At 35.0% G+C, this 19,979-nt stretch overlaps 1 protein-coding gene across 5 annotated transcripts in view; it reads left to right on the top strand.

The window, feature by feature from the left end:
- Nucleotides 1-19,979, top strand: part of LOC141497715 (lipoxygenase homology domain-containing protein 1-like) — a 710,463-nt gene that overhangs the window by 457,391 nt on the left and 233,093 nt on the right. For 4 of the 5 annotated variants that reach the window (XM_074200482.1, XM_074200484.1, XM_074200481.1 and 1 more), the window contains 2 exons: nucleotides 7,124-7,343; nucleotides 14,706-14,860. In XM_074200482.1, the coding sequence (XP_074056583.1) occupies nucleotides 7,124-7,343; nucleotides 14,706-14,860 (375 nt within the window). The remainder of the gene's footprint in view (nucleotides 1-7,123; nucleotides 7,344-14,705; nucleotides 14,861-19,979) is intronic. The other variant, XM_074200485.1, reaches the window with a different exon arrangement.

The raw sequence follows: 19,979 nt of genomic DNA, 5'->3' as shown, positions 1-19,979 counted from the left end.
TCAACATTTATTTCCAAAACTTTAAATTCCAAATTCTCTCCCTTCTTCCCACCCCTCTCTCCTCATTTAGAAAGTAAGTTATACTTGGTTTATGTTGAAAATGTGTAGCCATGAAAAATATTACAGTAGTCATGTTGGAAAAATAAGCATGTCAACCCCGCCCCCAAAGCAAAAGAAACATCAAGAAAAAACGAAGTGAGAGAAAAAAACAAATGTAAGCTTCAGTGTGTATTCAAGCACCATCAGCTCTATCTTTAGGATAGATTGCATTCTTTATCATAAGTCCATCAGAGAAATTGCTTTGGTATTTTTTCCCATGATTGCTATTGCTAATATTTCCCTCTATCCTACACCCCCTACCCCCATTTATTCTATTCTCTTTCTCCATTCATTCTGTCCCTCCTCAAAAGAGGGTCCGACTACCCTTTCCCACAATCTGTTCTTCTTTTACCTACACTCCTCTTCCCCTCCCCATGTCTCCTTTCTCCCAAACCTATCCTCTTCTATTTTCCTTTGGGTTAGATAGATTTCTATACCCAATTGAGTGTTTATGTTATTTCCTCTCTGAGTCATTTCTGATGAGAGTAATTCTCACTCACTCCTCCTCACCTCTTCTACTCTACTGCAAAGGCTTTTTCTTACCTCTTTCATCTAAAATAATTTACCCCATCCTACTCTCCTTTCCCTTTCTCCCCCCATTAACTCCATTTTTTAAATATATTATCCCTTCAAATTCAACTTCCTCTTGTGCCTTGTCTATATATGTTCCTTTTAATTACCCTAATAAATGAGAAGGTTCATATGAGTTATCAGTATCATCATCTTCCCATGCAGGAATACAAGCAGTTCAACCTCATTAATTCCCTTATATTTTGCTCTTTGTATCCACCCTCTCTATGCTTCACCTGAGTACTGTTCTTGAATATCAAACTTTCTGTGCAACTCTGGTCATTTCATCAGAAAAGTTTGAAAGCCCCCTGTTTCACTGAAAGTTCATCTTTATGGGGAACATAAAGAGAATATTCAGTTTTGCTGGATAGTTGATTCTTGGTTGTAATTCAAGTTTTTTTGCCTTCAGAATATCATATTCCAAGCCCTATGAGCCCTTAATGTAGATGCTGCTAAAACATGTGTAATCCTGACTGTAGCTTCATGATGTTTGAATTGCTTCTTTCTGACTGCTTGTAATATTTTCTCCTTTATTTGGGAGTTCTGAAATTTGGTTATAATATCCTGGCAGTTCTTATTTTGAGATTTCTTTCAGGAAGTAAACAATGCATTCTTTCAATTTTTATTTTACCCTCTGCTTCTAGGACATCTGGGCAATTTTTCCTGAATTATTTCTGGAAAAATGACCTCTAGACTCTTTATTATTTTGGTCATGACTTTCAGGTAGTTCAATAATTTTTAATTTATCTCTTCTGGATCTGTCTTTCCAATGAGATATTTCACATTTTCTTCTAGTTTTTAAATATTTTGGTTTTGATTTATTTTTTCTTGATTTCTCACAAAGTCATCAGATTCCCTAGACTTGCTCCTATTCCCCAGGGAGGGGCTGCACTGGGTCCTGCTCTGGCCTGGGCTCTGCTCTCATTTTGGTGTGGCAGAGTTTTCCAGGTGATCTTCCAAGTTGTCCTTGGCAATCCCTGGATTGAGAGATCTGGAAACCTGCCACCACTTCCACTGACCCAGGTTTCCTCAGGGACCCAGGTGCCCTGTGGGCTGTTCCTGGATAACTGGAATCAGTTTGGTTCTTCAAGGCCAGGGCTGTGGGCCCTTTCTAACCATGGTGCAACAGACCCTCCCCACACATTTTCCAAGTTATTTTGTACTAGAAAATTATTTCACTCAGTCTTTTTGTGGGTTCTGCCATGCTAGAATTTTGTACTTTTCCTTGACAATTGATACTGCTGACAACCATCTCCTTCCTAATTCAAATTATATATCATATTATTACTCTGTCTATGCTTTTTTATTTTCTCCCTTCACCCTCTAATTTTTCCTCAGTTTCTGGTGGTATAGTGCAAGAACTTTTCTATATTTGCTTTCTTCTCAATTCCTAGCATTGGGCTTGTCATCTAGTAGGTGCAGTATGAATGTTTATTGACTAATTGTCCAGTCAGTTTTTCTTAGGCTCATCTTTCTGGGACAAAGAGGGAGAAATCAGATACCTTTTGTGTTTTAACTGAAGTAAAATATTTTTATATTTGTAACTTTTAAACAATATTTCCCTTCCCTGTGCCCCCCTGCTAGTCCTCACCACCATTTTCATAAACTGAGAATCAAGTCAAAGTCATTTTAAAAATTAAGCAATTAGGGTGACTAGGTTGCACAGTGGATAGAGCACTGGCCCTGGAGTCAGGAGTACCTGAGTTCAAATGCTACCTCAGACACTTAAAAATTACCTAGCTGTATGGCCCTGGGTAAGCCACTTAACCCCACTGCCTTGCAAAACAAACAAACAAACAAACAAACAAACAAACAAACCCTTTAAAAAAAACAAAAAACTAAGCAATATTAGAATATATCTTCTCTCAGGCTCTTTTCAGTAGGAAATCAGCTTATTAACAGTAGAGAGTACCATGAAGTGAGTACTTAAAACCATGAGTATGGGAAATTAAATAAAAACTTGTCCTTCTGACAGCAGTTACGATTCTTGGTTGCAGTGAGATAAAAGAAAAATGACTTCTATCTATTTACCTATCACTCATGTCTACTATATATAACTAGATATATTTTGTCAGAGAGGGAAAAATATATCCTTTAAAATGTCACTGAATAAATCACATTTTTATTAAAGAAATTATCATAGGATTTATAATGAGACTTGCTATGACAAAATGAATAAACCAATTATGTAAGAAACATTTCAAAACAAAGATGAATCTTAAATTTATTGTTCTTAACATGTATGTGTTTGTATGAATGAGTGTGTATGTGTGTGAGGAGGGATTAATTGATTTTCCACCAGTCTTGTGAATATAATCACAGAAAGTAAGAATTTGATAAAATAAGATGCAAATGTACTAAAGAGAGTAGGAAGACATGTTTTACAATGTGAAGAAATTTTTCCTATTACCCCCAAAATAGTGAGAAGTACCCTTATACAAGAATACTCAAAATTTCACAGTACATAAAATTGGAGGGGCAGTTTGCCATTGACTAGACGAAGATTAACCAAGTCAGTAATGGGACATATAAAGCAAATTACATCTACGGAATAAAGTCAATAAAGGGCTTTTAGGAGTGTGACCCTTGACATTCTAGATGAGAGCCACTTGTATAGGAAGAACCCAACTTATGAGAGGAATTTTTTTTTTGCCTCTTGAGCTAGAGGAAATTTTTCTCTTCATATTGGCCATGATGTAGTAGAATACTTACTAAATAAGAGACACTATACCCAGGGTGGTGGTGGTGGTGATGGTGTTAGTGGTGGTGGTGGTGGGGTGTTTGTGTGTGTGCGTGTGTGTGTCTATGATAGAGATAGAGACAGAGAAGGGAGAGAGATGAGTGAGAAAGGAGAGGAAAAAGAAGAGTCTGGAAAGGAAGGGAAGAAGAAAAGATGGGAGGGAAAGAAGAGAGAAAAGGAGATAAAAAGGGAGGGAAGGAGAAAAGAGAAAGAGAAATATGGACACAGAGGGAGACATAATCAGTGGAGACAACTCCAAGGAGTATAACTTCGGGCAGTAGAGAGCCAGTCATGAAAGAAAAGGTAGTTAACCCTGGCTGATAAAATTCAATCTTTGGAGAGGAGCAGGTCCAAGAATTCCAGGAGAACAATCAGCCCTACAGAGCTACCCTGTGACCAGAATAAAACAGCATGAGAATATTACAAGAAGAAAAAGGGCATCTGAGCTCTCTAGTGGTCTAGATGTTTTCTTTCTGTTTGTGCCTCACAACCTATAGGTGCATAGTCTTCCCACTGATGCTATATGTAATTATGGATGGCTGGGCTCCAGATTTATAGAAGAAATAATTTGTAGATACTGTTCTTATTCATTATGTCTATTGACTCACTATTAAAGGCATATAACTACTGGAGCTCATAAGCTATAGTTTTAGGAGTACATACTCAGAAAATTCCTTTAACCCAGGGGGTAACTATCCCCTGGGGAGCTAGCCTATGAATATCAAATTTCAGAAGTAGTCCCAAAGGGACACAGCATTCTGTTCAAATAAGAATAATAGACTAAAGAACATAAGCCAAGTTGTGAATTCTGACATTACAGTAAACGAACTGAACTTTAGCATTTCTGTCAGAAACATATTTAAACAACACAGAGATGTGATATGCTCCCCTTGAAGCCATATGCTTGCCTGTGAATATGAATTACATTTTATTTTCAACCAAAGGGCAAAAAAAAGAGCATCTACCCTTAAAAATCTTCCTTGATTATACTATTTGAATCTCTGAATTATACTCTTTGAGTTAATGCATGATTTTATCAAAGTCATTTTCCGATTCCCAATTATTATAAAAGTTATTTTTAACTTTTATAATTTCTCTCTAAATTTCCCAGATACTTTTATGACAGTTTAGTGGCAAGATTCCTATCTGTAACATATTATCTCTAATGTACAACTAAACAGCAAATTCTGAGTATGGCTGAAATTCCTTGCCTTACTCAATGTATGAGCTCCAGATACTCATCTCATCTCTCAATTTCTTTCCTCATCTGTTAAATTTGCTTTGATTCTGACCTACCATACAGAGAATGTAATTATGAGGTAATTACTGTTCTTATAGAGGCTCCTGACCTCTTTGTGCTTCTTCTCTTTATCTGCACAGAATGTTTTGTGGGGCAAAGTCAGGGTAAAGGTCCTGTGGTAAAACTGAGGCAGTAGCTTCAGAGCTAGAGCTGCAGACACTATTTCTGCCCAGAAAGCAATAGAAACACCCAAAGACAAGAATACTCAGTGTACTGTAGTGGAAAGACCACAGCCTATGCCAGATGTCCTAGGCTTAAACCCTCCCTCGCTTATTTACAAGCCATTTTACTTTAGGCAATGTGGCACTTTAAAAGTTTGAAAGACATACTTTCTGAGTAATTAGTCATTTTATTAATAATACTAGTATTTTAATAAAAGAGATCAATGGCATTCTTGAATTCCAAAAAACAATCTATCCCCTGCGATAGCTCTGGTGTGGATCTGGACATGAATTTCTGAGTCAGGTTGGGTAGATAAACACAAAAGGTTGGGAAGTGAAAATTTACCAACTTTATTTTTGGAAACTCAGATTTTTTTAATAGCAAAAACTTATCTCAGGAAATGACTGGTTAAAGGAGACCCAGTTTTACAATTTCCTGGCTAAATTTACAATATTTGTTCTTAGAAATCTGCATACTTTTCTACACAAAGAAACCTTTTACATCCACTTCTGGAGCCACAGATTATCCTAGATCAGGGTTCATTGGTGAGCCAACGGATCCATACAATGAGCAATAATCCACACATATCTTTGATAGAAAAAGTCACCAAGTATATGTGGATATCACTCCCTGGGGCTGGCCCTCTACAACAATCTTGGTGGTAGACTCACTCTTGGAAGAGAGGTGTTCCTGAAGATGGTAATCAAAGCTGATAAGTTAACCCTTAAAAATCAGTAAAGGAACTTAAAGTTAGTCTAATGAACTTTGATTACGTCATTTACTTCTAAGTTACACCCAGGCTTAGGTAATATAAACAAGAAATTCAAGAAATTTATCTTTACCTAAGCACAAAGACTTCATCTCCCCCTTTTCCCCACTGACCTCAGGGCGTGGTCTGAATAAGAGAGTTAAGTAATTCAATCCAATCTCTTTATCAGAAGTTGGTTGTTCTTCTTTCTCAAAAAGAACTAAAAAGACTTTACTCTAATAGAGTAAAGTTACAAATAGCATGTCTCATTGGTTGATCAAACTAATATTGATCTAGGTATGTTTTTCCACAGGTCAAGCCCAAATTGGCCATGTGAACCTTTGGGGTTAATTCTTTAAATTGGTTCCTTTCACTTTTTTTTTTGAGCTACTACAATTTTGCTTTGCTCCTAGAGCACAGAACCTTCTCTGATGAGGGCATACCATACTGGGCAGACATTATCAATAATGTCTTTAAAGAGTCTGAACTTTGAAATGAAGACTATAGAAAAAAAGGGCAACTCTGCATCTCCCCAAATCATTGATTATAAATAATCATTTCTCTGAGACAAGTCATGAACCCCCCCTTTCTTTTCTTCACCAATTAAAATGTATAAATTGGACTAGAGGATGGCAAAGGTTTCTTTCAACTTGACATTTTATTATCCTTAGACTGGATTTTCAGGTAGAATTTATGGAAACAGAGCTTCCAATAATAATAATAATGAATAGCTCTCATTAATATAGCCCATCCATAAAATTTAGGATTAATGGTAAGGCAGAAGGGAAGCTCTACTATTTCCCATACATAAGCAAAAAAGAAAGAAAGAAAGAAAGAAAGAAAGAAAGAAAGAAAGAAAGAAAGAAAGAAAGAAAGAAAGAAAGAAAGAAAGAGAAAGGAAGGAAGGAAGGATGGAAGGAAGGAAAGAAAGAAAGAAGGAAAGAAAGAGAGAGAAAGAAAGAAAGAAAAGAAAACTTCATTCTCTGTTCTCTTCCCTAAACCATTTAGAAAAGTGTAAATTATCTCTTTGGGTAGTCCAATACTGATGAATCATTTCTTCCTCCACTAAAATGCGAAAGCATTAGCTCCTATTCCATATTCTTTCATAAAATGTTACAATGACAATTCAGCAATTATTTTATGTTGATTGCATTGTATGCCAACTGATTCCTGGCAATTTAGGAGAAGGAATTTTAATTATTGAGCACAGTGTTGTGTTATTGGGGTAGGGGGAATACTAGTTATGAAATTTCAGACCTGGGTTCAAATCCTGCTAGTTACTATGTGATTTGAAAATCTTATTTCTGACCTTCATTTCTTCAAATGTAAAAGGCAGCATTTGTACTAGATTAGCAATTCCTAACAAATTATATAAGATATATATGTATATATACATATATGTATACATATACGTATGTATACATATATGTGTGTGTATATATATATATCTGTTATTTTACATAGCTGTTTATTTGTCCATTTTCCTCATTGCTCCACATTGTAGATTGAAATTGGAGATGTTGGAGATGTGTACAAGATTCGGGTCAGCTGTGATGATTTGTCGGGCTTTGAAGGTTGGCATTTGAAGTCTTTTCACTTACAGGAGCTACAGTCCAAACAAGAAATGAACTTTGACTGTAACCAGTGGTTCTCTCTTAACAGAGAAGATGGGGAACTGGTGAAAGAATTCCCTGCAGAAACTAAGAGCCAAAATTCTTTATCAGGTAAAATAAACTAATAACATTAATGGATACAGGAGCAATATGAACAAAGCTTTGAAAGCAAATCAATGCAGAAAGCATTTCATTTTATGATTTTTCTCTGCCCTTTATATCTCTGAAGTCATGATGTTCTCTCAGGCCATGGATAAATGTGGCTCTAGACAATTTTAATGACAAATAGAATTTAATGTTTATTCAGTACTGTATGTAATTCTAAGTGAACAAAAATTGCAATCTATAATTATGTGATTAAAAGATAAAGCTCATCGTTCACATTTGCAAAAAACATTTTTGTTCTGTTTTCTTAGTCTTTAGCTTATCATAGTCTGATTTATTGAGACCTTTATGAAAAGTGATTGTTGTCATGAAATGATGTTATTTTATTCCAAAAGATGTTTACACAATGCCTTAACTATTCTTGTCATTATTAAAATATACCAGAACACAGTGTTCATTTAGAAAGTGGTAATAGCTAAATTGATGCTAAGTTTTGGAATAGAGTTAAGAAGAGAGTCTGTCAGTTCTCTTGCAATGCTTAAATAAAATTCTGTAAGATAAATTAGCATAATTATTTGCAAATCTGAAATCTTGAGTTAGAGTTTCCTAATGCCAAGTCTCTTTTTTCTGCTATTTTATTACATAGGAGATAATGCAAAGGATCCATGTCTTGACTATTAAATAACTTTTTATCTGAATGTTCTAGTTGACATCTGATGCTATTTACAAATCTTCAGCCTTCTTTCCCTAATTGGTACCACTTCCCTTTAAGATTGTTTGCCCTGCAAATATGTTGATTCCTCCATTTGAATGGGAATTCCTTGAGGGCAGGTACTTTTGCTTTTCTTTGTATATGTCTAGTACCTAGTAATTGCTTAATAAATGCTTGTTGACTAACTCATCCCCTGTATATCTATCACCTAGCTTTGATCTCCACCAGTCATAAATTACTGTAGATCAGAATCAAAGCATCACAGAACCTCAGAATTAGAAATTCATTGAGGTCAATTGATTTGAATTCATTAAGGACAATAGATATTCTCATTTTTTATTGCTATTGCTTATCAATTCTTTTTAGCAATTTTTAAAATTTCCCTTAATATATTTATCAAATATTCTATTTGGTAGAGAAAACAGAAGCAAAGTATGAGAAGATCAGATCTTCATTCTCTTTATCAGTTATTATACTGATCCCTTCTTTTCTTTTATCTTAAAACAAACCCAAGGCAAAGATTAAAAAAAAGGAAAGACAAAAGCCCAAACCTTTTTGAGTTATACTTAGTTTTTCTCAATGGATTTGGATCATTTTGAGCTTCAGTATTCCTGACTACTTATAAAGGATCATATTACATTTTGGTATTCTCCATTCCCTATCCTTGATTTTGTCATCTGTACATCTTTTAAAATTCTCATTTAGCAGATGAATCCTCTTTGCATTTGCAATTTCTCCTTTTCATACTCATTGGAATTACTTCTGTTTCTTCTGAATTTCATTTTGGCCATCACTGGACCAAAACAATCCTTTTACACTCTCCTACCCCTCCCAATATCTATCCCTCTTACCATAGCAACTTTTTGACACCTATTCATCCTTTCACATACCTCCCATTAAATTCCCTGTCCCCACCTTCTCAACTGAGAACCTTGACTCATAATTTTGCTGAAAAAAAATTGAGTATAGACACCAAGAGCTTCTCTTTTTCTCTCCTTATCTTATATCACTGTATCCTTCACTTCTGTCTCAAAGTGTCCTATGCAAGGCAAACTCTTCTATGAGCACAAGTGATCTCATTCCAGCTCTTCTATAACAAATTACCCTCTTTATCAATACCCCTCCTCACTAACCTTCAATCTTTCCCTGTCAACTGGCTGTTCCCCTGCTGCCTAGAGATACTATGTTTCTCTCCCATCCTTAAAAAAAAAAGTTCAAATTGGATTTGTCTGTCCCCATTAGCTATTTTCCCATTTTTTTTATGCCTTCTTGGATAAACTCCTTTGATAAGACCTTTGTATAAGTTATGTCTCTATCTCATTTCCCCTTCACTCCCTTCTTAATTCTCTTTAGTCTGGCAGGTCCTCCTCAGTTAGTCTGACCATGCCTTCTCAGTCTCCTTTGCTAGATTTTCATTTAGACTAAAACCTACTAATCATGAGTGAATGCTAAGATTCTCTCCTGGACTTTTTCCTTTTCCTTTTCACTCTCTTTTGTTATCATTTCTATGTAGATATTTCTGAATTCTACATATCCAACTCTTATCTTTCTCTTTATCTTCAGTCTTCTATTTACAACCACTGTTACATCTTGATTTGAATACCATAGGTATATGTATGTGTATGTGTATGTGTGTGTGTGTGTGTTAAACTCAACATGCCTCAAATTGAAGTCATTTTCTTACCCTCCACCAAATCTCTTCTCTCCTGAACTTCTCTATTACTGTCAAAGATACCACCATTCTAACAGTCACTCACATTCTCAATCATGTTGCAACCTTTATTCCTTACTCTTTCCTTTCTACCCCCAAATCCAATCTATTGAATTTATCTTTTCAACATTTCTTATATATACCTTTTTCTTTCTTCTGACACTGCTGTCATCCTGCACAGCCCTCATCACTTTATGCCTAGTCTATTGTAATTGCTTTCTTGTTTATATCCCTGCATCAAATCTCTCCTCACTCCATAATATCCTCCACTCTGCTATCAAAAGGCTCTTCCTATAGCACAGGTTTGTCCATGTAAGCCCCCCACCCCAACCATATTCAATTTACTCTATTTGTTCAATATTGCCTCCAAGATAAAATATAAATCCTACAATTGACTTTTAAACCCCTTCCTAACCTTGTCCCTTCCTACCTTTCTAGTTTTCAAATACTCTGGCCTCTTTTACTGTTCCTTGAATAGATTCTCTATCTATACTCTGTGCAAATTCACTGGCTATCTCTCATGCCTGTAGTTCTTTCTTTATTTCTCTTTCTGGATTGTTTTAAGATCTTCTAGAATCCTATCTTCTCCCCTGAAGCTTTTCCCTGTCCTCCTTAATGTTAGTGCCTTCTCTCTGAGATTATCTCCCTTTTATCCTGTTTAGATCTTGTTTGCATTCAGTAGTTTATCTATTGTCTTGGGCTATCTAGGCTATTCAGCTCCTCAGCTGTGAGGGATTTTTGAAACCCTTTTCAGGGCATCTCATCCATCTTTGGTCTCCACCTGTCCCTAAACTCTCACCTGTGGCTCCAAGAAGTTATAATATTCACAGGGGCTTCACCCTTATAAAACTATCTTGGCAGATGGGCTAAAACAGTTTGAAGAGTGAACTGATGGACCACAAATCCAAATGTAAGTTAGCAGGGTATCTACTCCCTATGTGAAGACTTCCCTTATGGAATGTACAGAGGAGAAAAATTTGTTCCAACAATGTTCCAACAATGAGGGTGATTGTATTCAATAAGGGAGAGTGTTTAAAGTTTGATCAGACATTGAAGTTGCCAAGGTCATACCTAACCAACTCCCATCATCTTGACTTTTGTCTTAGTACTGGACTTAGATGACTCTAAAGATAGAGGAAAGCTGATGACTTTGTGTAACTCTACCTTACTTAAATCCAATTCACCCATGATGACATTAGTTCTCTTTAAAAATGCTAGATTAACAACCTTCTCCATTATATGTCAACTCCTTGAGTACAACTCTTTTTGTCTTTCTTAGCATCACTTAGCAAAGTAACTGAAATATAGTAGACAATAAATACTTGTTGACTGAAGAGCTTTATGTTCCTCTTAGGCTAATGTCCCTAGAGAATTTTAGGTCATAGGATCCTATCTATTCTTTCTCTTAATCATTTGGAATCTTCTTTCCCCAAATCTGATTTATTTGAATGGACATCTATCTTCAAAGCTAAGGGAAATGCTTATTTATATCTGATTTTCTTCTCCTCTGTATCATTTGTGACTTATATTAGTCACCTCCTATCAAATTTTCTAATTTTTTTTCATCCAGTCACTATTTTTCTTTTTTGGCAAGAATAAGGTTTAAAATATAATTTTCTCTCATTGTTTCCCATATCTTTTTAATAGTCTATTATCATTACTGTAAATCAAGAAAGTATTAGGTGCTCTATTTTTTGATGGAAATATATACACATACACATACACACACATATATATGTGTGTGCATGTGTATTATGAATATTGAATTTTCTCATCACTATCCTGTGATGACCCCATGCTAACATGTTTTCTATTTCTACAATGCCTGGCACATAGTAGGTGATTCATAAATGTTCATTGATTGATTTATTATTTTTACAAGTGGTCTATAGTGACATGCTTCACGGTGATGAAATTGCTTCTCTTTGTGTTTTCATTGATCTTAAACCCAATAATCCCCCTCATGCTCCTCCATTATGTTTACTAGATTTCTTAATATGAATAAATATGAAATAATAAACTTTTAAATAAACTTTTAAAAATCCAGTGCTCCATTCTCCTTTCCCCGGCTCTTTTGTCTGTTATATGGGAAATATTTTTTACCATATATTTGCTATTTATCTCCTTTTCTGCCTTTTTCACTGATAGAACTCATTCTGGTCCTCATCACCTAATCAGCCCTGATCACTTTTAGACAGTCTAAGTTTCTAGAAGTTTTAATTATTTTAAATTTTAACAAAAAACTTCACAATAGTTATAATTTTAATATATTTTAATTTAATTGATATTTCTTGACATCCCATCTAAATTTGATTCTGTAACTTCTATTCATTTTTATTGACTCTGTAATCGAGAATCAAATAAGACAAATCTAATCCTAGAATTTTCCCAAGAACTGAAGTCATGAACACTACATTCTAGTTTGCAGATTTTATTTTCTTAACTTTTTTGAAAATCAGTGCAGCATTTGTCCTTATACAATATTGGTGGTCCTCTCCTATTTTCTTTCACAAATTGTTGTGTTCAGTTCAGTTTTTCTAATAGCAGAGGATGTGGTTCACCTGGATCTTCAAGGGCAATAGGTACTTTCTTAGTATTTTCTTACTTGTCTTGGTATCAATTCAGTTAGTCATTTTTGTTCACTTATTCCTAGTATAAAGATCATTCCTTTGGCAGAGAAAACAGAAACAAAACAAGAATTGAACAGCTCTGCTTTCTCTCTTCTGTCAATTATCATAGTTCCATATGCTCTAAGAAAAGCTCCTGATCTTCCTTTTTCTTCCAGTATTATTAAAAAAAAATCCAATTAAGTGAAGTTTGTTGCTGTTATCCTTCCTTTACTTCTCTAGCTTCAATTTATACTGAATTTTACTTTAAAATTATTCCCCTATATTCACTTCAACATCTATTCCCTGTTCTTACTTCCATAGTATATATGTTTCTTTAAAAAATTCAAAGCAGTTGATGAGTTTTATGTTTGTGTGCATAGGATCCATAGTTAATGCTTAATAAATCTCATTTTTCCTTCTCAATAGAATGTTACTCTGTATTTTAGAATTACATCTTTGAGTATCTCCTGCCTCTTCTGAGTACATTTCTCCTGTATTATTATCATCATCCATGGAATCTGACATATTTTTCTTCTGAATCCTTTGAAATATGTGTTCCATAGGAATGTATATGTAGATACATGTATATCTAAACATATGCAAGCATACATGAATGTTATACCTACACATGCAATCATGCATACATATATTACAGGAGCATATAGGGATTTGTATAATATATATTTATATCCATGGATATATAGTAAATAAAGATAGATATAGATATAGATGGAGATAGAGATAGAGATAGAGATAGAGACAGAGACAGAGACAGAGACAGAGACAGAGACAGAGATAGAGATGATAGAGATATATGTAATTGCACCTACATTTTCTTTCCTCCATTGGACCTTCTAGGAGAAATGGTTACTTCCTTTGGGCCCTCATTATTTTCACTCCAGCATCCAGTTTTTGTACATTAATAAAAAATCAGATTTAGAATATGATTTCTTCCTGTTGGTCCTTCTTTTTGAAAAAGGCAGATCAAGAAATTATTCAGGGGTAACTAGGTTGCTCAGTGGATAGAGCACTGGCCTGGAGCAAGAGGACCTGAGTGCAAATTCGACACTTACTATTTTTTTTTAATTTTAATTTTTTTCTCTCCCTTTTACTTTATTGCTCAAGCAAGTCTATATTTATGGGGGGAGGGGTATTTCATTTACTCTTAAACAAGAATATTTTATTAAGGTATAAAAGCATTATTTGTACAAAATGAGAATAAATATTAAATAAAAAAGAGAAGTGAGGAGATAAGGAAAAAAAATAATCTTGGACAAGTCACTTAACCCCATTGCCTTGCAAAAACAAAAAAGAAACAAAAAGAAATTATTAGGTTCTCTGCTTGTGAGATATAGTGTCATCAGATGTCTAAATCATTGAAATCCCCTATAACTATGATATCAAGTATCTATGCAAGGCTTGTGATGTGTCTTACATTTCTCATCTATTCCATCTTTCTTTTTAGGTTGTCTTTGGAGTATTTTCCTGACAAAATCATAACTGTTTCTCCCTCCATTGATTCTCCAAGTATTCTTTATTATGCTTTCTCCCTCTGGTTCCTGGATATTCATACCTAAGTAAAGATTTTTAAATATAAAATGCTGTCCCATCATCCCTCTTTTTGCCTATCTTTTTTTTTATAAGATATATCCATCAAGAATCATGGCCCAGTCATGGGTTTCATCCCAACATATGTCAGTTGGATGAGACTAAATTTGTCAGGTTTTAGGACCTTTAGTTATTTTTGTTCTAGACTTTATACTTTATTCATTTGTATGCACACATTTGAGGTCATAAGTTTTACTTCTGAGTTTTCTTGGAGTTTGTCTCCTGTGAACTTTGGGTTTTTCCAATTGCTATCTTTTCTTCTTTGTGGTTATTATTTATGGTTTCCAGCTTGATATATAGTGATAGGAAGTCTTTTAAATCCTACAATCTTTTTGACAAGATTAATAAGATCTACAGCAAATATGTTCTTACCAGGCATTTGTTAGGTGTCTTCTATCACTGACCAAGAAAATCATTGTTCAGAAATACAAATAACATTTTCATTTTCCATTTTAGCCAACTGTTCACTTCCAAAATTAATTTTTATCTTCTGTATTCTTTGCTTTCAGAGGACAAAAATTAGAAAACCACAATCAATGCCCTTTGTCATTGATTTATCATCAAAAACTTCAAAATTATTGACATTAAATTTAAGGTCTTTTGTGTTCATATCTTTACTTTCTCCAAGGAACATTTAATGATCTCTCCTTTATTTGTATGTCTAATAGTCTCACAGAGTAGAGTCTAAACGTGTTCTATTAAATTAACAATATTTTTGTTTCTTTCAGTTGTTAAATATATTGTTTCTGTATACACTGGAGACCAATGGGGAGCTGAAACCTTTGCCAATGTTTTTATCACTCTCTATGGACAAAGAGGAGATTCCGGTGCTAGGAAGTTGTATCGATCCTTGAAAAAAGGAGAATTATTTCAAAGAAACAAGGTAAAAAAGCTGTATTACGCATATGTAATGACTGCTCCCTCTTTCCCTTTTTCAATGTTAGGAAAACTGCTTTTACTTTGCATAGTCACCTGGAAACACTGTGACTCAAAGAAGCAACTTGAATTTACCCTCTAAATCTCAGAGTTGTTAATTTTGAGTTCTCTTGTGTTTCAGACTTTTTTAATGGACAAAAGTCAAATATTGAAGGAAACTTCCTTCAGGTAGATGAGCAAAGGAAGTTTATTGTAAGCATTTGGGATGATAGGTAAAGGGAATATAATAAAAACCACAAACAAAAGATATACCAAATGGCATGATGATAAAATGTGAAATGTGATAGAGAGTGGAATTACTCCATTTATAGGTTGTTCCAGTTTTCCCTTCCAAGGAAAACAATTTTTGCTCTGAAAACAATAAGAAAAAATGGTTTATCAGGAGTTGAAGCCAAGTATAAAGTAGGGAATAAATAAGCAAACAACTCCCTGCTCCATAGAAGATATGTTGAGTAACATTCCCAGAGAAGTCCAGGCAATTCCTTTCTTCTATTCAGTCTTCTAAGTGAAGACATTTGTCTCTTGACAAAGTGTCTCAAGACACTTCTTCACTGAGCAAGATGTGAATCTCCTTTTCTTGGGTCCTGCATGAACTACAGATGGGATCTTTGCTCTAGGGTTGTGTTAAAACTGAAATGACACCATTAACTATAGAGTTCTCAAAGGAGCCATATTTTTAAAAATAAGTTTTTGACATTGAAGTTTTTAGCCTTAGTTCTTTTATAAAAGTCTCCCTCTCATCCCCTCCCCCTCTCCCTCCCCCTCCCTTCCCCCCTCCCCTTCCCCCTCTTCCTCCCCTCCCCCTCCCCCTCCCCTCCCCCTCTCCCTCTCCCTCTCTGAACAAATCACTCAACCTCTGTCTACTTTTGTTTCCTCAATTGAAAAAATGGGATAATAATAGCAATTACCTGCCAGAATTGTTGAAGATCAAATGAAATATTTGTTAAGCACTAAGTACAGTGCTTGCTGTATACTAAATGCTTAATATGTCCTTCCTTTGCTCTTTCCTTCCTTTCTTCTTTCCCTTTCCTCCCCCCCTCTCTTCCTTTTATCCTCTTCCTTCTTTTTCTCCTTCCCTGCCTCCCTCTCTCCCTCTTTTTGAAAGTCCCTTATTGCCTTCCTCCTTCTTTTCCTTCCTTCCTTCCTTCCTTCCTTCCTTCCTTCCTTCCTTCCTTCCTTCCTTCCTTCCTTCCTTCCTCCCTCCCTCCTTCCTTTCCTTGTTTTTTCTTATAAGAGAAAAATCCAAGCAATAATTAGGAGATTGAGGGTGTGAAAGACCCCAGGTTCACTGTTCTTTCCACAACAACATCATGTCTCAAATTCAAGCAAGATGCCTATTATAAAGTGCTTAGCCCTTCTGCCTCCACATAAGAAAAAATAGAACCTTATGTAATGTCTAATATGAAGACTCATACTGACATATTTCTTCCATTAATTTTGGAAACTTAATTTTGGCAATTCCATCATTAAAAACCTAATTTACCCAAAGGAATATTATTTAGGAATTACAGAAGTCTGAGAAGAAACTGTATCTTTTCACTAAAATGTTTTTATAATATTTGATTTTTTGAATACTAAATAGTTATAAAATGGGTTATATAATTTGTTTTTTACTTATTCTGAAAAATTTCTTAGAAAGTTTTAACAATAATAATAATAATGAAAATGATATAATTTTTATCAGCAACATCAACAAAGATACTTCTTCACTGTTTACTCTCCCTTTCTTTAAGCAGACCTGTCATTTCAATAGTATATGGAGCTGCTAATTATTGTCATCAGTATGTATTGATGTCTTACCTGAGGTATTAAGCAAAAAGTACCAGAGGAGAAACATAGGTGCCCATCTTCCTGGTTCCAAAGTCAGCTTTCTTTCCACTCTGCCAATGGTGTCAAACTCAGTTAGAAATGGATCCTTGTGGGTTCCAAATTGACATAGAAAATCTCAAATTAACATTTTTATTGTACTTAATATATTTTTTATTTTGGTAAAAATTTACTAATTGTATTTGGGCAGCATCCAGAAGTTTTGTTGTCCTTCAGTTTGATATTTCCTTACCATGGCAGCTGTCTCTCAATAACCTTACTTTTAGGAAATCATTTTAAAGTATCATTTTATCACTGTGACAATTTTGTCATAACCTTCCCTGAAAGAAAATGACATCTTTGAGTCTTGGGATTATTCAATATTAAATATTCAATAAATATTTATTTAGTTCCTACCAAATTCCAAACCCCATTACAGGTTCTAGAGAGAGATTAGATAAGTCACAATCTTTACCTTTATTGAATTTAATAAATGAGTACACAGTTATGGCTAAACACCACAAATGATACTGAATGAGAAATTCATTAGAAAGTGAAAAAAGGGACAACTAGGTGGCACAGTGGATAAAGGGTTGGTGCTGGAGTCAGGAGGACATGAGTTCAAATCTGACCCCAGACACCTTAAATTAACTAGCTATGTGACTTGGACAAGTCACTTAACTCCATTGCCATCCAAAAAAATAAAAAAAGAAAGTGGAAGAAGTACTTGAGATGATTTGGGGGGAGGGGTCTTCTTCCAGAAGAAGTGACATGCTACATTGTTCAGTGGAAAAACTATTATTTAGAGTTATAAGACTTGGTTTCAAATCAACCTCACTACTCCAATGAAACTGCTCTTTCCAAAAATAAGAATGATCTATTTTAATTTTAGAGATATCTTTCCATTTATCATCCTGATGTATGAACCTCTTTTCATTTCTCCTTTCCATTGAGCCATCAGGTTATAGCAAAGATCAAAAGGGGAAAAAATTCAGGAAAACCAAGCAACATATCATTCATATCTAATAATCTATAATGGCAACAAACTTATAAGACATGAGGAAACTGAGCCAGAGAGATATTAAGTGACTTATTTCTGAGGATCACAAGGAGAGAAAGTATCTAAAATAGTATTTGAACCATGAACTTTGTGATTCTAAGCCCTGCAGAAAGAAGAAAAGGAGATATATATTCTCAGCTCTTCTTTTGGGTCAAGCTTAGCAGTTATAATTGTGCAACATTCCAATCCCTTTTTTTCTGTTCCATTTATATTTTTGCAATCATTTATTATATTGCTTTCCTAATTTTTCTTACTTTACTTTGCATCAGTTCATTTACCTTCCCATATTTCTCTGGAGAAGTTCTCTGTCATTTGATTTAAATCCATTTTCTTATTTTTGATTTTTTTTAATTGAGAGATCTAATTTTAGTCTTAATTTAAGCCCCAAATTCTTCTTTTAATTATCTCATTCTTCTGAATCATTTTAGAAGTTTGTTTTGTTTAGTGTTTTGTTTTTGAAAGGTAATAGGGTCAAGTGATTTTCCCAAGGTAACACAGCTATTACATGTCAAGAGTCTGAGACCAGATTTTAACTTAAGTTCTCCTGACTCTATCCACTATGCTACCTAGCTGTCTCCATCTTGGAAGTTCTTTTCTGCTCTACCTTTTGGAGTAAAGGGAGAGATCTTAATAATATATTTATTGAAACACTACCTGTTATGTGAACATTTCAAATCACTTTCTTTCAATCTATAGTATTTGTCTATGGAATATTTGAATCTTTCCCCTGGTGTTCATTTTCATTTTCTTTTCTATGAATCTTTTCTATGAATCTTTCTAGTGGTTTACTATGATGTCTTTCCTGGATTGATTTTTTTTCCTAACTTTTTTTTTCTTCTACATTTTTGATTTTTTAAAATTATTTTAAGATAATAAAAAGCTAAGGTATGATCTCGCATTCAGTCACTATTGGAACTCAACTAACAATTTACCTTCTTTTCTATTTGAAATAATACAAGTTTCCATCATTTTCCAAGGCAGCTTTTTCACCCTTGTTAAGATCATTAGTGATGGGCAATTTTAGGAACCTTTGTCTACTGAGGAATGGAGAAATCTAGCTTAATTGTTTCTAAGGGGGGAATTTTGAAAGGCAATACCAAATATTTGGATATAGGGTTTGAGGTAAGAGTTTGAAGATAAAAGTTGGCAGCATAACTTTGAACAATTTCCTTAAGCTTAATGGCTCTCAGTTTTCTTAGTTGCAAAATATGGAGGTTCAATTAAATATCTTCTAAAGTCATTTCTAGAGGACTTCTGACCAAGATGGAGGAGAAAATACAGGTACTGTGCTAAGGTCTCCTGATCTTCCCTCATATACAATATGAAAAAAAAGCCTCTTAATAGGATTCCTGACCAACAAAACCCAGAAAGGTCTGTCTTCTGGGGTGGGGGTGGGGGTGGCAGCAGCACAGAGGCATTGGCTGTGAGACTGACAGTCTAGAGCTTACAGGGAGGGCTAGAATTCGAGTTCCAGTGTGGGAGAGTTGCAGACATTGATACCTGTGCTCCTCTGGTCTGGAGGAACTAAAAGTCCATACCTTCATTTCAACTGAAGCCTCTTCTCAGAACAAACACAATTATAGTCTACCTTCCCCACTCCCACCCCCAGGCTGAGGTGTGAGCTGCAGAGTTCCTTCAGCTGTGAATAGGGAAAGTAATTACCTTGCCCCAGGGCACAGCCCACCATTTTTCAAAGATAAAAGTACTCAGCAGCTTTAACCACCCCCTCCAGGCCAAGAGAGAGGGCTTCAAATAAAGGTCACAGACACTCCAGTTAAAGAAACCAGGACCTCTTACTGGCCAGCCCACTTGGAGTTACTAAACCCAGTGAGTAAAGCCTTTAGGAATCTCAACACCAAACCTCTGTGAACCAGGCCCTCCCCCAACACAAGATGTCAGGAAAATGAAGAAAGGCCAGTTATAAGGGGTGGGTGGGGAACCACAGAAAAATTCCTAGAAGAAAAAGACCCTAACCCAGAGAGACCTAGAACCTCTGAGAAGAATATGATTTGGTCTCCAGCACAAAAAGATGTCCTTGATGAAATCAGGAAGGAGTTTAAAAATCAATTGGAAAATTTGGGAGAGAAAATTAATACCTTACAACAAGAAAACAAATCTTTGGAAAATACAACTGGATGGAAAATGGCCTTGATATCGAACCAGAGGCATGCCAAAATGAAAACACCAAGGAATATTGTGG

Source organism: Macrotis lagotis, chromosome X (genome assembly GCF_037893015.1).
Source record: "Macrotis lagotis isolate mMagLag1 chromosome X, bilby.v1.9.chrom.fasta, whole genome shotgun sequence".
Classification (NCBI taxonomy): domain Eukaryota; kingdom Metazoa; phylum Chordata; class Mammalia; order Peramelemorphia; family Peramelidae; genus Macrotis; species Macrotis lagotis.
The sequence above is the reverse complement of the archived record's forward strand: the minus strand, read 5'-3'. Positions and strand labels throughout refer to the sequence as shown.